We start from the raw sequence: 16,448 nt of genomic DNA, 5'->3' as shown, positions 1-16,448 counted from the left end.
ACGAGCCGCTTCTGTCAGAAAGGTGTGTGAATGAGGACGCCGCTTTCACTTCCCACCGCCAGCGTAGTTTAACACAACGATGGCGACACGCAACGTGCTGGTCGTTTGTGACGTAGTTTAAATACCTGATATGAGTCTTTAAAACGTTTCATAAACGTCGGTGTTTGTTTTGTATTGCACGAATAAACAACAAATTTGACCTTGAAATATGAGTTGTTTTCTAATCTGGCACTATTTGTCACACACTGTAATGCACAAGTAACTTCTTGGACAGAAAACTATTGTCCCTGAAACTGCTCACCTGTCAGTAACTTCGGTCATCGAATGTGTGTTTAAATGTGTGAACAGTGACACAGGTGTTTCCAGTCACGTGGGCTGATTAGACCTCCTCTCAAGGTTCGACTAGCGGCAGTTTGCTGATGTCACGGCCCCCCATGAAATGTAAGTTTATTTACTCAAGTACTGCACTAAAGACTATTCACTGGACAAAACAAACATCTGAGAAGTGTCACTTTTTCCTGAGATTTCAAAAAAACATCAATCGAATCCGTTACTTGAGAAAATAATCTGCAGATTAATTATTATAAACAGCAACAATAAATGATTGTCCAAAAAAGAGCTTTAATTTTTTTTCTGAATTTTCGGATATTTTGAGAATTACATACTAACATGTCACGTGGTGGCATAAAGCCTATAGGGTTAAGTCTGACGTTATTCTATAAATGGACAATTTTCCAAATTTCAAACTTTATATCATAACACCACCAAAACTGCATAAAACTGGATCATTTCATTCCTATTGAAGTGCTTGTTTTAACGTTTGTTTTTTTAAATGGTGAAATGGCTATTTTTCACATAGCAGCAAGTCTAAACCCATTTCCCATTTGATCAGTTCATAATATAACCAGAATAACCAGTCAGACAAAAAAAAAATTAAATACAACACATTTTATTCACACTTTCTATTGTACAGGATGAAGCCAACACACACAATGGTCAGACCTCTCCACCAGGTTTGGCTGGAGAATTCGGGTTGTTGGTGCTGAGGGGGTTAATCCTGCTGCTCAGAGGTACGGCTGGTCTGTGGAGAGTGTTGGCTCCTTATATACAGCACCTGGGGTCACTGGAAGCTTTGGGGCCTCAGCAACTTGACTAGTAGCAATCAAAAGAGTAAACAAAATACCAAGGGTGCTTAAATATTCATTGCAAACAGAATATTTCAGTTATCAATGGTAATCTAGTTGTTTGATTAACTTTACACTTCAGCAGCAACAGGTTACTGCTCACATTAGAAGACATCAAATCACCACATCAAAGCACTGGAGCATCCCTGACAGGTGTAATCAAACAGCTGGTTTACTGTGTGTGTAGCAAAATGCGAAGAAATCTCTGACGCACATCCTTGAATGGCCTTAAAAATCTAATATTGGAGTTTTACTACAGCCACACTAATTCCAACTATAAACATAACCTCATTAACATAATCTGATCCTGGTTGTTTACATGGGTCCCATCTCACTCACATAACTGCCTTCATTGTGTTGTCCAATTACAGTCTTACAATATTTTTCTGTCATCAGTCTGCTGTGACTGCAATCTTAACACTTAATGTTCTGGTTTTTCAGCGTATGACTTATGTCTTTCAACACAAGTAACCGGAGGAAGTGAGCCACTCAAAATAGGTCAGAAGATCTACATCCACATTTGTACATTTTTCATCACTTCCCAATAGCTGAGAGTAAGTGGTTTGCTTTCTAGTCATAAAAAGCAATCAGGTCATTGTTAAAAAATGGTAATCTAGGCCCAATTATCAGGTTTGATTGCTCTGCTTTTTACCTTAATCCATTTACGGGGAGGGGTAAATGGCTGCATTTCTTTAGCCCTTTTAACATGTGCACACAGACCCTTTGGGGTTCACTGTCTTGCATTTACCTGCCAGCGGTCAGAGCCTTCTGTGATGACATGACAACTGTTGGGGGTACAGACTCTCTGCGTCCATCTCTGGTGTAGTAGTAGTTGCTGGCATACTTATGGCTCGGACCTACGGGCAGCTTGGGTGGTGGCTGTGTCCTATAGAAAAAAAAACATTGTAAACAGATTGTAATTGCATTCCTGCTGTGAATAAAAGGTCTACTTAAAAGCCAGACAGTTGTCATGAACGGCGATATTAGCTATGGAGACCAAAACTGGTTTTGTACCAGGCTGTAAACATGTTTATTTCTGCTGTAAATTTGGACATTTTAATAAGGGGGTCTGATTGTCTCAAGGGGCCATTGAGAAAACTGCAGTTTTGGCACTGGTTATTCTGGTCTGGTAGCAGGTGCTGCCTGAGAGGCAAATTTCGGGCCACAGTATGGTATGACTAGTCTACTTCTGGGTAGTAAAAATTAAATGAACTTAAGTTTCAGGCCACAAAACTCTTGCATGACCTAACATAAGTAATGGCAACCCTGCTGTAGCCCAGTGTTTTAAGTACAAGGCCTGATAAGCTGCAATCATTCAAATGCGAGCCAACTACCTGTGCTAACTGGATAATGTTCCAAACTGGGACATCAAAGCAGTTATGTCAGTTCCTGCTCAGTCCCGGCGACTGAGCAACCTTCCGGGCACTGTGGGGAAGCGGAGTTAACCTCGCTAACAGTATCTAGTGCATTAAGTCTTATCATTTACCTCTTTGCAACCTCCTCATATCTCAGCTGCAGTTTGGCTTGCAGGTCGTGCTGAAAAAGAAGCATAATTGGATTAACAACTCTTAGTATTACTGATATCTGCTGAAAAACACACTGTCAAAACAGACTAGCTAATTATTACAAGCCTTTATTCAAATCTGACTTAGCTAACTATCATCCAACTAGCTAGACTGGCTAACGTTAGATCTTAAAGCCGGCTAGAATCGTCAATTTATTTGTTAATTTAGCAACTTTATTGCAACAAATCATCCGGGTGTTTTGTTCACAGTACGTCCAGGCTCGGATATAAACTTGTGTTTCTTACCCCGGATAAAAAATTTCTGAGCCGCTGAATGATTTTAGTTGCAGTCGCCATGTTTGCTGTTGTGAAGGACACGAGACTTCTTCTATGAAATGACGCTTCATGGCACGTTACTGACACCTGGCGGCCTGGAAAGAAAATTGCTGCATTACAACATGTACAGCATGACTTAAAGCAAAGCGGCTTCAAAATGGCTAATTATAAAATGTAACTGGAAGGATTAGCAGGAAGATTATACTGTTTGTTCTAGATCAAATAATAGCTCTTATTTTCAGGATAAATATGCTGATAACAGCTGTATGTACTTGTGTTTCAGACACAAAAACCTTTATATAATGCAAGTGTTTAAAAGTTTTGCAAATTGATGCTTTTCGTTTTCAAACCTCAATGCCTTTGAACATGTACATGTACACATGTACTGTTTTCTTAATTACATATGTTTAGTTCATTATATTTCTAATCAGATGATTGCATATGGAGAAAAAATGTGAGAGATAAAAGAAGTCTAGCAGTGTGTTGCTGAGTATCATGTTTGAATAACCTCTCAAATTTGTTACAGCCTGCAAATTACCTAATTATTTTGCTGTGTGAGAACACTATAAGTGACTAAACAAAATGCTCTGTGGTTAACAATGATAAAGCACATAAAAAGCAAACATCACTGGAGTCAGACTAAGGATGAGTCAAGGAGAAATACAAATTTTATTTGTTGCACAAGAAAACACAGTACAGGGGCGACGACGCCAGTATACCATGCAATCAAGTATTACAGATGTGTGCTTGTCTCATGCAGCATGCACTGAACAGAAGAGTCCACAGGAGAACACATGCACATGTACAACAGTTTGTCTGCCCGTTTGTTTTATAAGAGTAAGTTTAACACCAGCTGAGAGTCTTGTCTTTGCTGACCTCCAGTGGCTGAAGTTTTTTAACCACACAGCTGTCATGTCACAATCAGGTGCGATTACGTCAATCAAGCATCGACTACATTTACATTCACATAAGAAACCAAGTTATTTGGAGAAATACGGCACATGCATCTCCCAGACCTGTCAAATCATTTTGGAATTAAGTAAATCATACTTCATGTGTTAATGATTTATTCTTTAACTATGAAGCCTGTTTACAGTACAGTTTAGAGTACAGGTTGTCTCTTAATGCACAAATCTGAGTGTGTAAGCTTAAAGTATATAATTGTCTGTGTTGGTTTGACTTTTATTTTTATTGACATTAATGCAATTCCAGAGTAATACTGTTTTTCTGATCCCTCTGCAGCATTACTTTTCCTGTATGACATCATTTTCATGCAAATGTGCACTTGTAAAAAAGAAACATTACAAATTACAGGTAAAGTGTCTGCATGTGAACCTTGTTTCCTTTCATCCCTAAAACTGGGACGCCCCTTTACATGACATCTATGAAAACAGGTATTTTCAAAAAGCTGATGATAAACCAGTGACTCAAGATCATGTAAAACACTAAAATGCTTCTCAGCTTGGTGCTAAATTACTCATTATGAACAGTTTCAAAAGAACAAACAGATATGTCTATGAGTGTTGTTCTTTTTCATTGTATCAAAGAGGCTAGTTTCATCCTACACAGCCACAGGATATAAAATGTCTGTACAGTACATAGCATGTTTGTTCAATGTAAACAATTCTGTCAGACTGCAAATATAACTCAGTGTGCTGACATGACAGCAGCATCCTTTAAAGGTCATCATGAGATTAGTTCTTAAGGAGGAAGAAGGACTTCACACATTAACAACTCCCATCTTATAAAGTTAAGAGAAGGTTGGTACAAAATACAGGAACGGCCACTGACAAATAGGACAATAAATGTCAAAACTGTAGTGGAAAAAAAAAAAGTGAAATACTGTTATGAATCCCAACAAGGTATTTTTGTAAAAGCCCTCCAAAAAACCTATTCCCTCAAGCCAGACCTCTCAAAATCCTGGTGCCTTAAATTGTCATTGTGCATATCATGTCCTTCAACGCATTTGGAGTTGTACATCATTATCAAAATATACATCAATATTTGTACAATACAACGACATGAAACATTTGTTCAAAGAAGCCCTGGGTTTGGATTCCATGTACGGTTTTCCCTCTGTTACCTTTAACATTCAAAATTCATGTCAAAATACATTAGTGCACTTTTCCCCTTGATGTAAACATCACGACACAGTAAATTAAGTAGGATCAGGTCTTGTAGGCATGGTGTCTCTTACATGCTCATATAGGGGTGGGAAGAAAGATGAAAGCTACCGTTTCAGGAAAGAAATACCCCAAAAAGACATGAGGATCCAACACATTCCCAGGTACAAAATGTCTTGTTACAACAAGGAGAGACCAAAATAAAAAAAAAATACCATAACGTTTTCCACAAAAAGATATTCCCTCCAGGCTCCGAAGAAGAAGACAATGCAGACTTCGACTTGGCTGCTCATTGTATTTCCTGCAAACTGCATGCTTTGAGTACAACAAGTTATTACAGCGAGACGTGGAGCCATGCTGAACCAGTGTTTACAGCTGTGAGCAGGAAAAACAAATCAAAACTAATTTGAGATACCTCTGATGTAGAATCACAGCAAGTTCATATCAAGTAGCCACAAAGCAGTGTCATGTTCTGCAACATCCATTTTTCATGAGAGGCTGCCAAGATAACAGTGCATTAAAAAAAAGCACACACACACACACACACACATACGGTGGAAAGTATGAGTTGAGATACTATAAACTATACAAATGATTTTAACTGACATCTGCCTTCAGAGATATGGCTTAGAGGACATTGCACTGATATCATGGCACATAACACCCTTTCTAAAATCAGCTTTATGATTGTACTTTAAAGTCATACTCATACAGCGTTAGTGTGCATTACCTGCAGGGACTGGTTCCACGTTTAAGAAGAACGATGCCATGACTGTGAATTCACACTGCGAGGAACATGATCAACAAGTCAGTGGAAGTACTTTCATTAGAAATGTGAGGAACATGGGCCACACAACTAATCCAGCACCTCTTCTTTTCATACTCATTTCATGAACACTAGTTTTACAAAATGGAAGAATTATTACTGTGCAACGCTTCAAAGTTACGAGAAACTTTCAAACTTAAGCAGTTTTTTTTTCCTGCAAGCCAATTAGTGCTCAATGGCTTTGCCATTTTCTTCTAGGATGCAGTGCTATTGAAGGCTGAAGCAAAGCAGCATAAACACCAGTACTGTAGTTGTATACTTTAAACACAACTGAAGAGTCTGGCTGACAACTGATCATACAATGACACATCAGCCATGTTGCTCACAGTGTGAACCAGAGATCATTCTTAGGTTTATGGAGATCAACATAATCGCATTATTACACTATTGGAAGCTGCATTGTTCAGATCTAACCTGACACCAAGAAGGAGGAAAAAAAAGAACTACAACTTCAGCTTCTAAAATGACTTCTCATACCTTTTGGTCCTTCAACAATTATAACCAGCATTATCAAACTACTCTGTACTGTGGCTATTTAAAAATAGACATTTAATAAGAAACAGACAATCCAGTCAAAAGACATAAAACCACATTTTATGGATACAAAAATGTCGAGCCTTGGCTATTCAGCTAATGAGAACTTTCCTCTTTCCCTGTTGCTAACTCATCATAGTTTACAAATGTAATAAATAAGACCAAACATCTGCAATGCATTGAGACAAATATTTACAATTATAAAATTCAAGTAAAATCCTCTCCACTTGCTCTCAGCCAGACAAGTTTGTAAACGAGCTCACAACTTTTGAAAGAAAAAATATGAGCAGCTGAAATGAGTGCAGTTGCGAGTTGTCACTTTTTCAGATGTCCTTTTTGTGGAGTCTCCTCTGCGTTCCTCCCTGCTGAAGGACCTACCTGAGGACCGGCAGAGGTGGGTTCTGCTGCCTGACTGCAGTCAGCGAGAGGACGTCCTGCCTGTTGTGGCTGAGATGAGGTAACGCTGACCTCCAGCTCAGGTTTCTCGTTGGTTTCCTCTCCATCTGAACACGGTTCCCACTCATCCTGCTCACTCTCCGTTGAGCCCTGCACTGCGATCTGGGGCACCAGTGTGAACCTCCTCACAGCCGACACCTCCACCTCCTCGCTGGTTTGGGGTTGAGTGAGCACCCAGGCCATCCTGTGCTGCTGCTTCTCGTGTTGTGTTTGGGCTCCTGGAGCTGTGGTTGTCACTGTGACCGTGGTGTTGGTTTTCTCTTCTGGCTCATCAAAGCTCACCTCCTGCACTGCCTCCTGTTTCTTAAAAGAGTCCCGCCGCTCTGATAGGTTGAGCTTTCGCATCACGACCAGCTGCTCCGATCGTTCGATCCCAGAGTCCCTCATCCTCTGGCTGCCGATGTATCCCCCCAGCCTGCTGTGATCGGCACCAATGTAGGAGCCTCCGCAGGCACCCTCTGCCTCCGAGTCCCCCAGCAAGTCCCCCTCACCATAAAACGGCACCTCTAGGGTGTGCCTTCGGGGGGCATATGACTTCTTGTCAGCATGATACATACCAGACAGCTTCTCAGCTGACTGTACCCTCTTCAGCAGAGGAGATCGAGGTGGCTCGGCGCTGCGCGGGCGGACAATGTGTCTAACGATGGTGGGTGGGGACAGGGTTTTGCCGTGGTAGGTGTGAAGGGTTTTGGCGAAGCCCGAGAGTGGAGAGGGAGAGCGCTGTGGAGAAAGAGGCTGGGTGGAGGCTGAGGAGGAGTTGCAGGCCAGGGGCGAGGGGGGAATGTTGCTGGTCGACTTCCGGCGGCCCACCTTGGTGTAGCGCTGCGTGCTGAGTTTGGAGCCCAGGCCGTGGAGAGAGCTGGGCCGGATGTGTGCAGCGGGGGAACTGGGAGAACTGGAGCAAGGAGATGTGCTCTGAGGGGAGTTATTGTCTGGGAAGCAGAGGAAAAACTGTCAAAACCTCAACCATATTTACACACAGCCAGTTCTTTAAAAGAAGCTCCCAACAAAAGTCAATAACCACAAAAAACATTTAATGTCATCATGAATAACTCTGAAGTCACACTGAGCTCACCAAAGGCCTGATGGTCGGGCGCGGGGCTCCGGCAGGGTGTGGAGGGGCCGGGGGAGAGGCTGTGTGTCGGGGAGCCTGGGAGACTTTCGCTGGAGGAAACTGAATGGTGGAGACCTGAGGAGAAGCTGCGACTGCTGTGCATCACTGTGCTCTGCTTGGACAGCTTCTTTAAGATGCTTCGTCGTCTGAAGGAAGAAGAACAAGGGTCAGATATGTCATATCGTGTTCAGTGAGTTGAGGAAAGGCGCTGACACCAGGTTTTCAGTAAGTACAATAGACTATACCATGCAGTGAATGTAATCAAAGTAGTGCTACGTTGCAACTAAACTTCACTTAGCAGTGTCTACCACTAGAGGGAGACATAGCACTAACATTTGCAGGTTAGTTTTTCAATCAAAGTAAACAAACGATGAGTAACACTGCAGAGCTGCAGAGATGGACAGAAAACCAAACCTCAGATTTTCACCTGTCGTAATTATCTCTCCTCTTGCTCTTCTTACTGCGACGAGCCATCTTGCCTTTGTGTTTGGTCTTTCGAGCTGGACCCACTTTGATTGACGTGTTCTCAAGTGCTATGGTCTGAAGCGCCACCTTGCTGCCACTCTGCACATTTCATAAGAAGCAAAGAATGACTCATTTGTGTTAAGGGCAAAACAATGCAACGTGAAGTGAATCTCAGACTAAACAGATGATGATGAGTGAGTTAGTTGTACCTTCAGTAGCAGTTCTATCATCTCAGGATGGGCCAGGCCTTGGACAGACTCTCCGTTCATGTGAGTGATGAGGTCTCCAGCGCGGAGACCTGCCTGGTGAGCTGGGCTACCCTCCTCCACACTCTTTTAAAACAGCAACACAGTGAGTGAGTTTTGTTTGAGCATTACATAACCATTATTATGTCTTTCTTCCTGCTTAATGTAATCAGAGTAAAGCACAATAGTTGGCATGGACACAACACCTAAGGCCTGATTAAAACAGTGTGTCTTGTTAGGCAAGCGGCAGTCGTAAATCTTGTGGTGACACCTACCGACACCATGTGATGCACCGTGTAGACATCGCTGTCGCCCATGTAGACGCGGATGGCCTGCAGGGTGAAGCCGTACTTTTTCCCTGAGGTGTGAATGACAATGGGAGGCCTCAGGCAGCTGGGGCTGAGCGACAGGTCACGGTTGGGGGAGGAGTCACGGGACGAAGGGTTGGAGGACAGGGAGCGTGGGGAGATGGGACTGGGCTGGAGGCCACCAGGCGAGTCATCTGAAAGAAATACAAGACCATTTTCCTCTGAATATGTCAACAGAACAATCCACAGATTCCTGGCTAAGAAAGGGCTTTTTACTAAAGTTCTATGATTAAAATGTAAATCGTAAACTCAGCTTTTAATATCTGTCTGTGGAAAATGTGATGTGTTTGTAAATATTCCTGACCATACAAATATGATGTATATTCACACACACAACTAAAGAGTTTCAGGTCAGTTACTTTAATTATTTTGAGGTTGTACTTCATAATTACGAATACTAGAAGATATCACAATCTTATATTTTCCTAGTCCATCTATTCAGACACCTGCCAATTAATATAAGAGTGACACTAGGTTCTGGAACTGCATCGAATCACAAATTAACAGTAAAGGTGATATCTCTATGTGTAGTACTTAACACCAGTGGCACACTGTCTCGTTAATTCTGTCTTCTGCTTGACTTTGAGGTGCCGATGACATCTTTCCGCACCTGTAGTGATGATGAGAGACAGGGCTGACACAGAGGCTGACTTGGGAACCTTCCCACCGCAGGGAAGCCTCTGTCGGTCCGGAGTCTCCAGCTGGTTACCGAAGCGTCGGGGGCCGGCCGGCTCCTTGGGAGAAGAGTGTTTGGCCCCGGTGCTATTGCTGCGAATCCTGATCCTCCGAAGATTTGACACCACCACCTCAGCTGCAGGAAACATGGGTTAAAAGGTAAACAGCATGTAAATATGTTCAGTGTTCACTAGAAGCACTGATATACGTTGCGAACAGAAATGTCAAAAACATCAATGTCAGTCTGGATTTACCTTCATCATCCGTGGAGAGGGCAAAGCGGGGCATTGTCTCCAGGCTGTGGGTGCTGCTCATCACCAGAGGACTGGTGCTCCTCTCAGACTGGGAGGAGCTGGAGGAGGCCCTAGGGCGAAGGCTACAAACAGCCAAAGACACATTGCATGAGTAAATCAACTGGTACAAGAGTCCAAGTAATCACACAACAATGCACCTACAACGTGTTCTGATTGCTTGCTGCATTTACACAAACACAAGAGAAGTCTTATTGGACAGGTTAACAGTTCATTTTGTAAGGTTTTTGGCAGCAATTCTATATGTAACCTAGCAACGAAGTTGTAAACAACTCAACAAAAAGACCTCAAAGCACTCTAAAAAGCTATGATAGGAACAAAAGCTTATGATGTACAATATGACACTTGCATTACACCTGTGCATACCTGGCCATGCGTCCGGCATGTCTGCGGTCCACGCTGCCCTCTGCTGGGCTCGGGGAGGGACTGAGTCCTCCCATGTCCCCGCGGTCCTCTTTGTCCTCACTGTGGCTGCGGTCAGAGGAGAAACTCAGGTTGGATGGTGTCGCCAGATGTTCTGTGCTGCTGTAAACCTGAAAATAGAGAGGGTGTGAAGTACAGAGCTGAGCTGGGTACTGAAGAGTTTCCAGATGTAGTAATTCATCATCTAGCAGCCATACTAGAGGCCCTCCACCCTTTGGCAAACATGTGGCCTTGTTATCTCAACATTATTGATCAGACACAAGTCATTTGAAAAACATCCATAGAAGTCATGTTGCAAGCTTCTTTTGTGCCAATTCTTCAAAAGGCTGACCACTTCTTGACCCTCTAAAGCTCATCTTCCAACACATGTAGCCCTTACCTTGCTGAAACGATGCGACCAGGAAGCAAACTGTCTAATTTCCAAGGAAGACTCTTCATCATTGGTTTCCTCATCCTCATCAGAAGCCAAATGATGGTAACGTTCTGAACGAGCTGAGAACAGGAAGAGAAGACACTCAAATTCAGCCACCCTAAATGCTGTTCTTGGTTCTCACACTAGCAGATAAGGCATTTTGGTCTAATGTGTTTTAAATGTGGGAGAAAACACACTCTTTAAGCCTGAATTCAGCACTAATTAGAATTTATATAATCTCAACAGTAACCTACTGTCAAAGTAGCTGGTGTCATCCTCTGCCTCCAGCTGAGGGATGAATTCAGCCTTCTGCCTCAGGAGTCCATTCCAGTCAAAGCCCAGGAAGAAGGGGTGTTGTTTGACCTCTGAGGCTCCGCCTACAGCCACACAGTTTTCACAAGTTTTGAAACTCTGTGACTTTAAGAGTTCAATAAAACCCAAGAAGCAACATGCATTTAATAGAAGGCTTTAATTGACTTGATTACTTTTGAAAAAATATGTTTCTTAATTGTATCTCCAACTTTATCTTCTAAATTCATTGTTTTGTCATGCCATTTTTTAAATTCTGGATTCACAATTGCAATTAAGCTTATCAGTTGTTCAGGAGAATGTCACCATTTTCGCTTCCGTGGTGCTGCCACAAAATCTTGTACAGACTGTTAGGATTGTGAGTAAAACACCCTCATTTTTCAGTAACAGCCTGTATCAAATGCCATCTGCAGCTTTTCTCGTGTGTTAATCAGCAGTAAACTGAGCAGTACCGGTTCCAAGTCGGTCTAACGGACTCTGTCTGAGCAAGCGGGTGATCAGGTCCTGGGCATCAGTGGGTAAGGTATCATCTCCTTCTGGCCAAATTATATCATCTGAAAAAACACGAAAAACAAGATAGATAGATGATCACAAGTGAAAGCATAAAATAATGATAATATAGCTTCTGAAAGTGTTGCAGTGTTGTTGCTGAGTTAAAAACTCTGTGTCAACACAGCAAAGCTCAATTTTTGTACAAATACAATCTCTGCTGGCAAATTATTCCCATATCTTGGCATTGCCATACAACACAACATTGTTTTTGTAGAAAAGAAGATCTCTGTGATGCTGTTGTAAGCAAAATTTTAGCAAAGCAATAGATTGTATATTTATATTCACACCATTTGAAAATACAGCAACTACTCGACCTCTAAAGCTTAAATTCATTTTGGAGCTCACCACTGACAACTTGTCCGAAAAGCTCTTCAGGTGTGTCTCCAAAGAACGGAACACATCCAACCAGGAATTCATAGAGGATGATCCCCATCGCCCACCAGTCCACTGGCTTCCCATAGCCCTGCCTGAGGATCACCTCTGGGGCAATGTACTCTGGAGTGCCACACACCTGCACAAGCAGACCAACACAGGTGAGTTTTGGGCAACAGAAAGAGCTGCTTCCATAATCACTGCTGTCCCAAAGCAGTGTTATTCCACTCACATGCAAAAAGATGTTCTCAAGCAGTCTCACCTGTTTGTCGACAAACTCTCTTGTGTCTTTCTCTATGTGACCCTCGTACAGGTTGGTGGTCATGTTCATCAAGCCAATTTTAGACAGGCCAAAGTCTGTCAGCTTGATGTGGCCCATGGATGTAATCAATAAGCTGTTGGGTGAAGAACAAAAGTACAACAAAATAAATAAATAAATCCATGATCAACTTAAGCTGTTCACCCCACACCCTCCCAAGGGTATTTTAATTTTGAATGATCAATACTTTCAAATTCAGCAAGGAAATCCAAGAACCCAGATTGTACAGGGTATAATCAGATGACTGAACACAAGAAATGTACACTTTCTATATGCCTAATCACAGACCGGACCATGTCTGTTTAGTAATTTAATGCTGTATAGTTGTTAATGCTGTAATAAATACTCAAGAAAAGCAAGAGTGCTGGGCCATACTCCAAACATTTCGTTCAGATAGTGCTGTTCTCATGCAAAAATCTTTGAATAGGAGTAAAGTGGGAGTTGGTTTGTGTTCTCACTTGTCAGGTTTGAGATCCCGATGCACAATACCATAGTTGTGAAGGTACTCCAAGGCCAGGACTGTTTCAGCGAAGTACATCCTTGTCATTTCCACTGGTAGTGGGCCCATGTTCTTAAGCAGGTTGGCACAATCTCCACCTTAATGAAAGAGAAAACCATAAGCATTGTGTTTATTTTCATCTCTGCTGCCTGGGCTAATTTCTAATTATTTCTTATTGATAGTTCTACATTACTACTTACCGTAAACCACTCTGGATTACATAGATCCAAATGTCCAAATTGCAAACATAAACATTTACAGCAGACTCTCTACTTTACCTTCCACATATTCCATGACCATGCAGAGATGTCTTCGCGTCTCAAACGAACAGAACATGGAGACAACAAAGGGGTTCTCCGCAAAAGTCAGGATGTCTCGCTCCACAAAAGCCTGCTGGATCTGGTTCCTCAGGACCAGGTTCTGACGATTTATCTTTTTCATGGCAAACCGTTGGCGGGTGTCCTTGTGGCGGACTAGATACACTGCCCTGTCAAAAGCCACATGAGCCAAATTAGACCCACTATTCCACACTAAGCAGTCAAAAGGGTCCAAGAAAGCTATTCTCACAGGAAACATGGGCAAAGATAAAGGGCTAAAGTTTTTTTTACTGGCTACTTGCAACAACTTTTAAGTACAAGTGTAACTTTTACTTCTGTAATTTAAAATTCCCTTCACCTTATTCTAATTCAACCCATAGCTGCATTAGTAGGATAACTGCGTAAAGTTGCCTTTGCTTTGTCTCGATCAAACCACCCCCTCCCTTACAGCCAAAGCGGATGAAATTTAATTTAAACTCTTCTCTTTGAACTTGTTGCCTTTCTTACATGGGGTAATGAGGGTAACTCCAGTGCTCACAGATTAAGGTAATATGCTGCTGCATAATTATCTGAAAACCACCTTGTCGATATTCTTTGTTTGATAAAAAGAAGGAAATTTATTTCTGACAAGGTAATTATAGATAATCATACGGAACGATTTACTGTGATGAATAAACACTCTGAGCCCACAATACAGTAGATTTTCAGGGAACATCAGTAAGATATTTCCAGCGAGAAACTAAACGGTGCCTTCTTTTCAATCTTGGAAGTCTTGGAGCTCTTAAGCCAGTTAGTTTAAAAGAAAAAAGTCTCCAACAAATCTATTGGAAAACTAATACACAAAGTCAAGAAAGAAAAACAAAGAAAGCTGAAACAATGGCCCTTTCTTACCCATAGGCTCCATTACTGATAAGTTTGATCGTTTCAAAGTCACTCTCAAGAGGTTTCCTTCGAGTTGGCGTCAGCGTTTGTGGGGCCTTATTCTAGAGAGAGGAAGCAGAAACATTTTGCTAGTGGCTGTTGCCAGAGAGAAAACAAAATGAAAAGAAAAGGAAAAATCAAATGTCCTGGTCCTCGGGAAACACAATTAGCACAGCACTCAGAGGTGGCTGAAAACAATTCAAAACAAGGGACGGAGAAGAAAGCACATGTTTAGAGTGCATCTATTCCTAATACTTAATCGTAACCATGTCCTCTTTGATTGTCAAATACCCTGCACATTTCCTGGCAGTTAGCAAAAATAAAAGTTTACCTCCACATGAGCATCTGGTTCCACTGACGCTGAAGTACTGGCATCATACTGTTCAAGCTGTACCATGTCTAGAAATAACAGTGCAAGAGAGACAGTGTTTAACGCTACTGTAAAGAATCTTCAACTGCCACCATTAACCTTTCCTCCTCCAACGACGGTACTCTCTTCACACATTGTTAGCGACTTTTCAGTGAACTTGATGTGCTGTTAGACCACCTGAGGGTTGTCGTGTGTTGTAAATGTTATTTAGCTGCACAGAAACTGGCTCTACGACAGCATGGTTAGGTCGTAAAACAGTAGTAGGCAGTAAAACCTTTATGAAATCTTTAAACTGACTCAACCTGAATTTCAGGTTCCATTTACACTGCAGGACTACTTTCCCCAGTTAGAGCTGCTGCGGTTATTTACATTTTCTGTATGATTGTTCATAAAGGTTTCATTGTAGGATGTAAGTTGAATCCTATACCAACACAAAGTGACATCAAAAGGACAACAATAAAATAACAAAAAAGACAAACACATTTGTGTTACAGTTTGTGCTGCCAGGTGTGCCTTCAACTCTGAGCCACAGGGAAGGGAACAAGGGTTCCCTCCGCTGCAGTGTGAACTGACTGTAAGGCTTCACTTTATGACAGAGCTTTACCTTCTAATGGGTCCCGTGTCAGACCCAGCTGGCTGATGATGTACCGCGGGATGTCCGTCTTGATTCCCTGGCCAACTTTGGCATGGCCCTCTGCTGCCTCAAGTAAGTGATAAAACTCTTCTGGGTCAAACTCCTGTGAACAGCATACAGGTCTCATTAATGTCCTTCCTATCCAAGCAGTTTCAATTCCAATTCATTTGCTAACATCATTATGAAAGGGCACTAGATGGGCACTCCATTAGCACAGACCCCAGCCAAGGCCAATAGTCCACTCTTCTATAATATGAAAATCTGCAGGTGCAACCACTATACATGTCTGGATAGATTTCTAAAACTATTAGAATTATATCAAAATATGGTTGTGCCTATCTGAAGCCTCATTACAATTGCACCGGCTCTCCCATGCAACCAAATCACGGTCCCTTAGCGCTCTAAAACGAATGTTTTCAGTATGAAGTTTGAGCAGCTACATGTGTCGGCTACCACAGAGGAATGCCGGTAACTGTGAATGTGGATTGTGATGTGGAGTCATGGCATTTCTACAATTTACCATTTTTTGTCACTTCTGAACTTTACTAAAATCTACTGGACTTTAAGATGTATGGCTTTTATTCCGCCAAGGCCAAGTGCTCTATCTCACAATGTTAACAGAAGTGAAAATTAATTTGTGTATCTGCTTCAAAATTTTGTAGACTCTTCCTTGGCCCATGTTTAACCCTTCCACCAGGTTTCATGCCTTTATCTACTGAAGGGAAAACAGTGAAAGTTAAGGATTATTGTTTTCCTGGAAAGATCATCAGCTTCATGTTCTGGTGACACACATCCGCTTTCTAACAGAATGAATGTCACAATCTCATTTCAATCCTTCTTTCACTGAACTGACTTCTACTCGTTTCAATCAAAGTAATCTCATCTTCAAATAAGAAGAGATTTTCTCCTCCTCATCTTACCAGGCACTCCAGGAGGCGAGCAGGTCGAGAGATTATGATGAGGATCTTCCTGACCAACTGGATGATGATGGTTACCTCCTCGCTTTCAGAGCGCTCATAGGCCTGGAAAACCGAATGGGAGCAGGGGCAACAAAATGTCAAAATGTATTTAGGCACTACTCTTAACCAACTGACAAAAACACACATCAACACAGATTAGAAATCATACTTTAAAATCAGGGAAAAAAAACAAATGGGTGATTTTAATATTTAATTAAAA

The 16,448-nt window shown here is 41.9% G+C and overlaps 2 protein-coding genes across 3 annotated transcripts in view; both read right to left on the bottom strand.

Annotated features, from left to right (window-relative positions):
- Positions 1 to 928: 928 nt before the first annotated feature.
- Positions 929 to 3,066, bottom strand: ndufa7 (NADH:ubiquinone oxidoreductase subunit A7). The gene is made up of 4 exons (XM_041935996.1): positions 2,995 to 3,066; positions 2,671 to 2,720; positions 1,933 to 2,070; positions 929 to 1,152 (listed from the first exon to the last, which is right to left on the bottom strand). The coding sequence occupies exons 1-4, from the start codon at positions 3,043 to 3,045 to the stop codon at positions 1,065 to 1,067; spliced, it is 327 nt and encodes a 108-aa protein (XP_041791930.1). The 5' UTR covers positions 3,046 to 3,066; the 3' UTR covers positions 929 to 1,064.
- A 618-nt stretch (positions 3,067 to 3,684) lies between these two features.
- The window catches only part of mast3b (microtubule associated serine/threonine kinase 3b), a 35,312-nt gene continuing 22,548 nt past the window's right edge, over positions 3,685 to 16,448 (bottom strand). For both annotated transcript variants that reach the window (XM_041934560.1, XM_041934561.1), the window contains 19 exons: positions 16,190 to 16,291; positions 15,240 to 15,372; positions 14,597 to 14,664; positions 14,236 to 14,327; positions 13,306 to 13,514; positions 12,987 to 13,125; positions 12,472 to 12,604; positions 12,183 to 12,348; positions 11,738 to 11,839; positions 11,231 to 11,353; positions 10,944 to 11,056; positions 10,508 to 10,674; positions 10,085 to 10,206; positions 9,766 to 9,966; positions 9,063 to 9,289; positions 8,752 to 8,874; positions 8,505 to 8,641; positions 8,039 to 8,223; positions 3,685 to 7,895 (listed from right to left, as the gene is read on the bottom strand). In XM_041934560.1, coding sequence (XP_041790494.1) covers positions 6,823 to 7,895; positions 8,039 to 8,223; positions 8,505 to 8,641; positions 8,752 to 8,874; positions 9,063 to 9,289; positions 9,766 to 9,966; positions 10,085 to 10,206; positions 10,508 to 10,674; positions 10,944 to 11,056; positions 11,231 to 11,353; positions 11,738 to 11,839; positions 12,183 to 12,348; positions 12,472 to 12,604; positions 12,987 to 13,125; positions 13,306 to 13,514; positions 14,236 to 14,327; positions 14,597 to 14,664; positions 15,240 to 15,372; positions 16,190 to 16,291 — 3,615 coding nt within the window. In that variant the 3' untranslated portion in view covers positions 3,685 to 6,822. The remainder of the gene's footprint in view (positions 7,896 to 8,038; positions 8,224 to 8,504; positions 8,642 to 8,751; positions 8,875 to 9,062; positions 9,290 to 9,765; positions 9,967 to 10,084; positions 10,207 to 10,507; positions 10,675 to 10,943; positions 11,057 to 11,230; positions 11,354 to 11,737; positions 11,840 to 12,182; positions 12,349 to 12,471; positions 12,605 to 12,986; positions 13,126 to 13,305; positions 13,515 to 14,235; positions 14,328 to 14,596; positions 14,665 to 15,239; positions 15,373 to 16,189; positions 16,292 to 16,448) is intronic.

This window comes from Chelmon rostratus, chromosome 4 (genome assembly GCF_017976325.1).
Source record: "Chelmon rostratus isolate fCheRos1 chromosome 4, fCheRos1.pri, whole genome shotgun sequence".
Lineage (NCBI taxonomy): Eukaryota > Metazoa > Chordata > Actinopteri > Chaetodontiformes > Chaetodontidae > Chelmon > Chelmon rostratus.
This window is presented reverse-complemented; position numbering and strand designations above follow the sequence as displayed.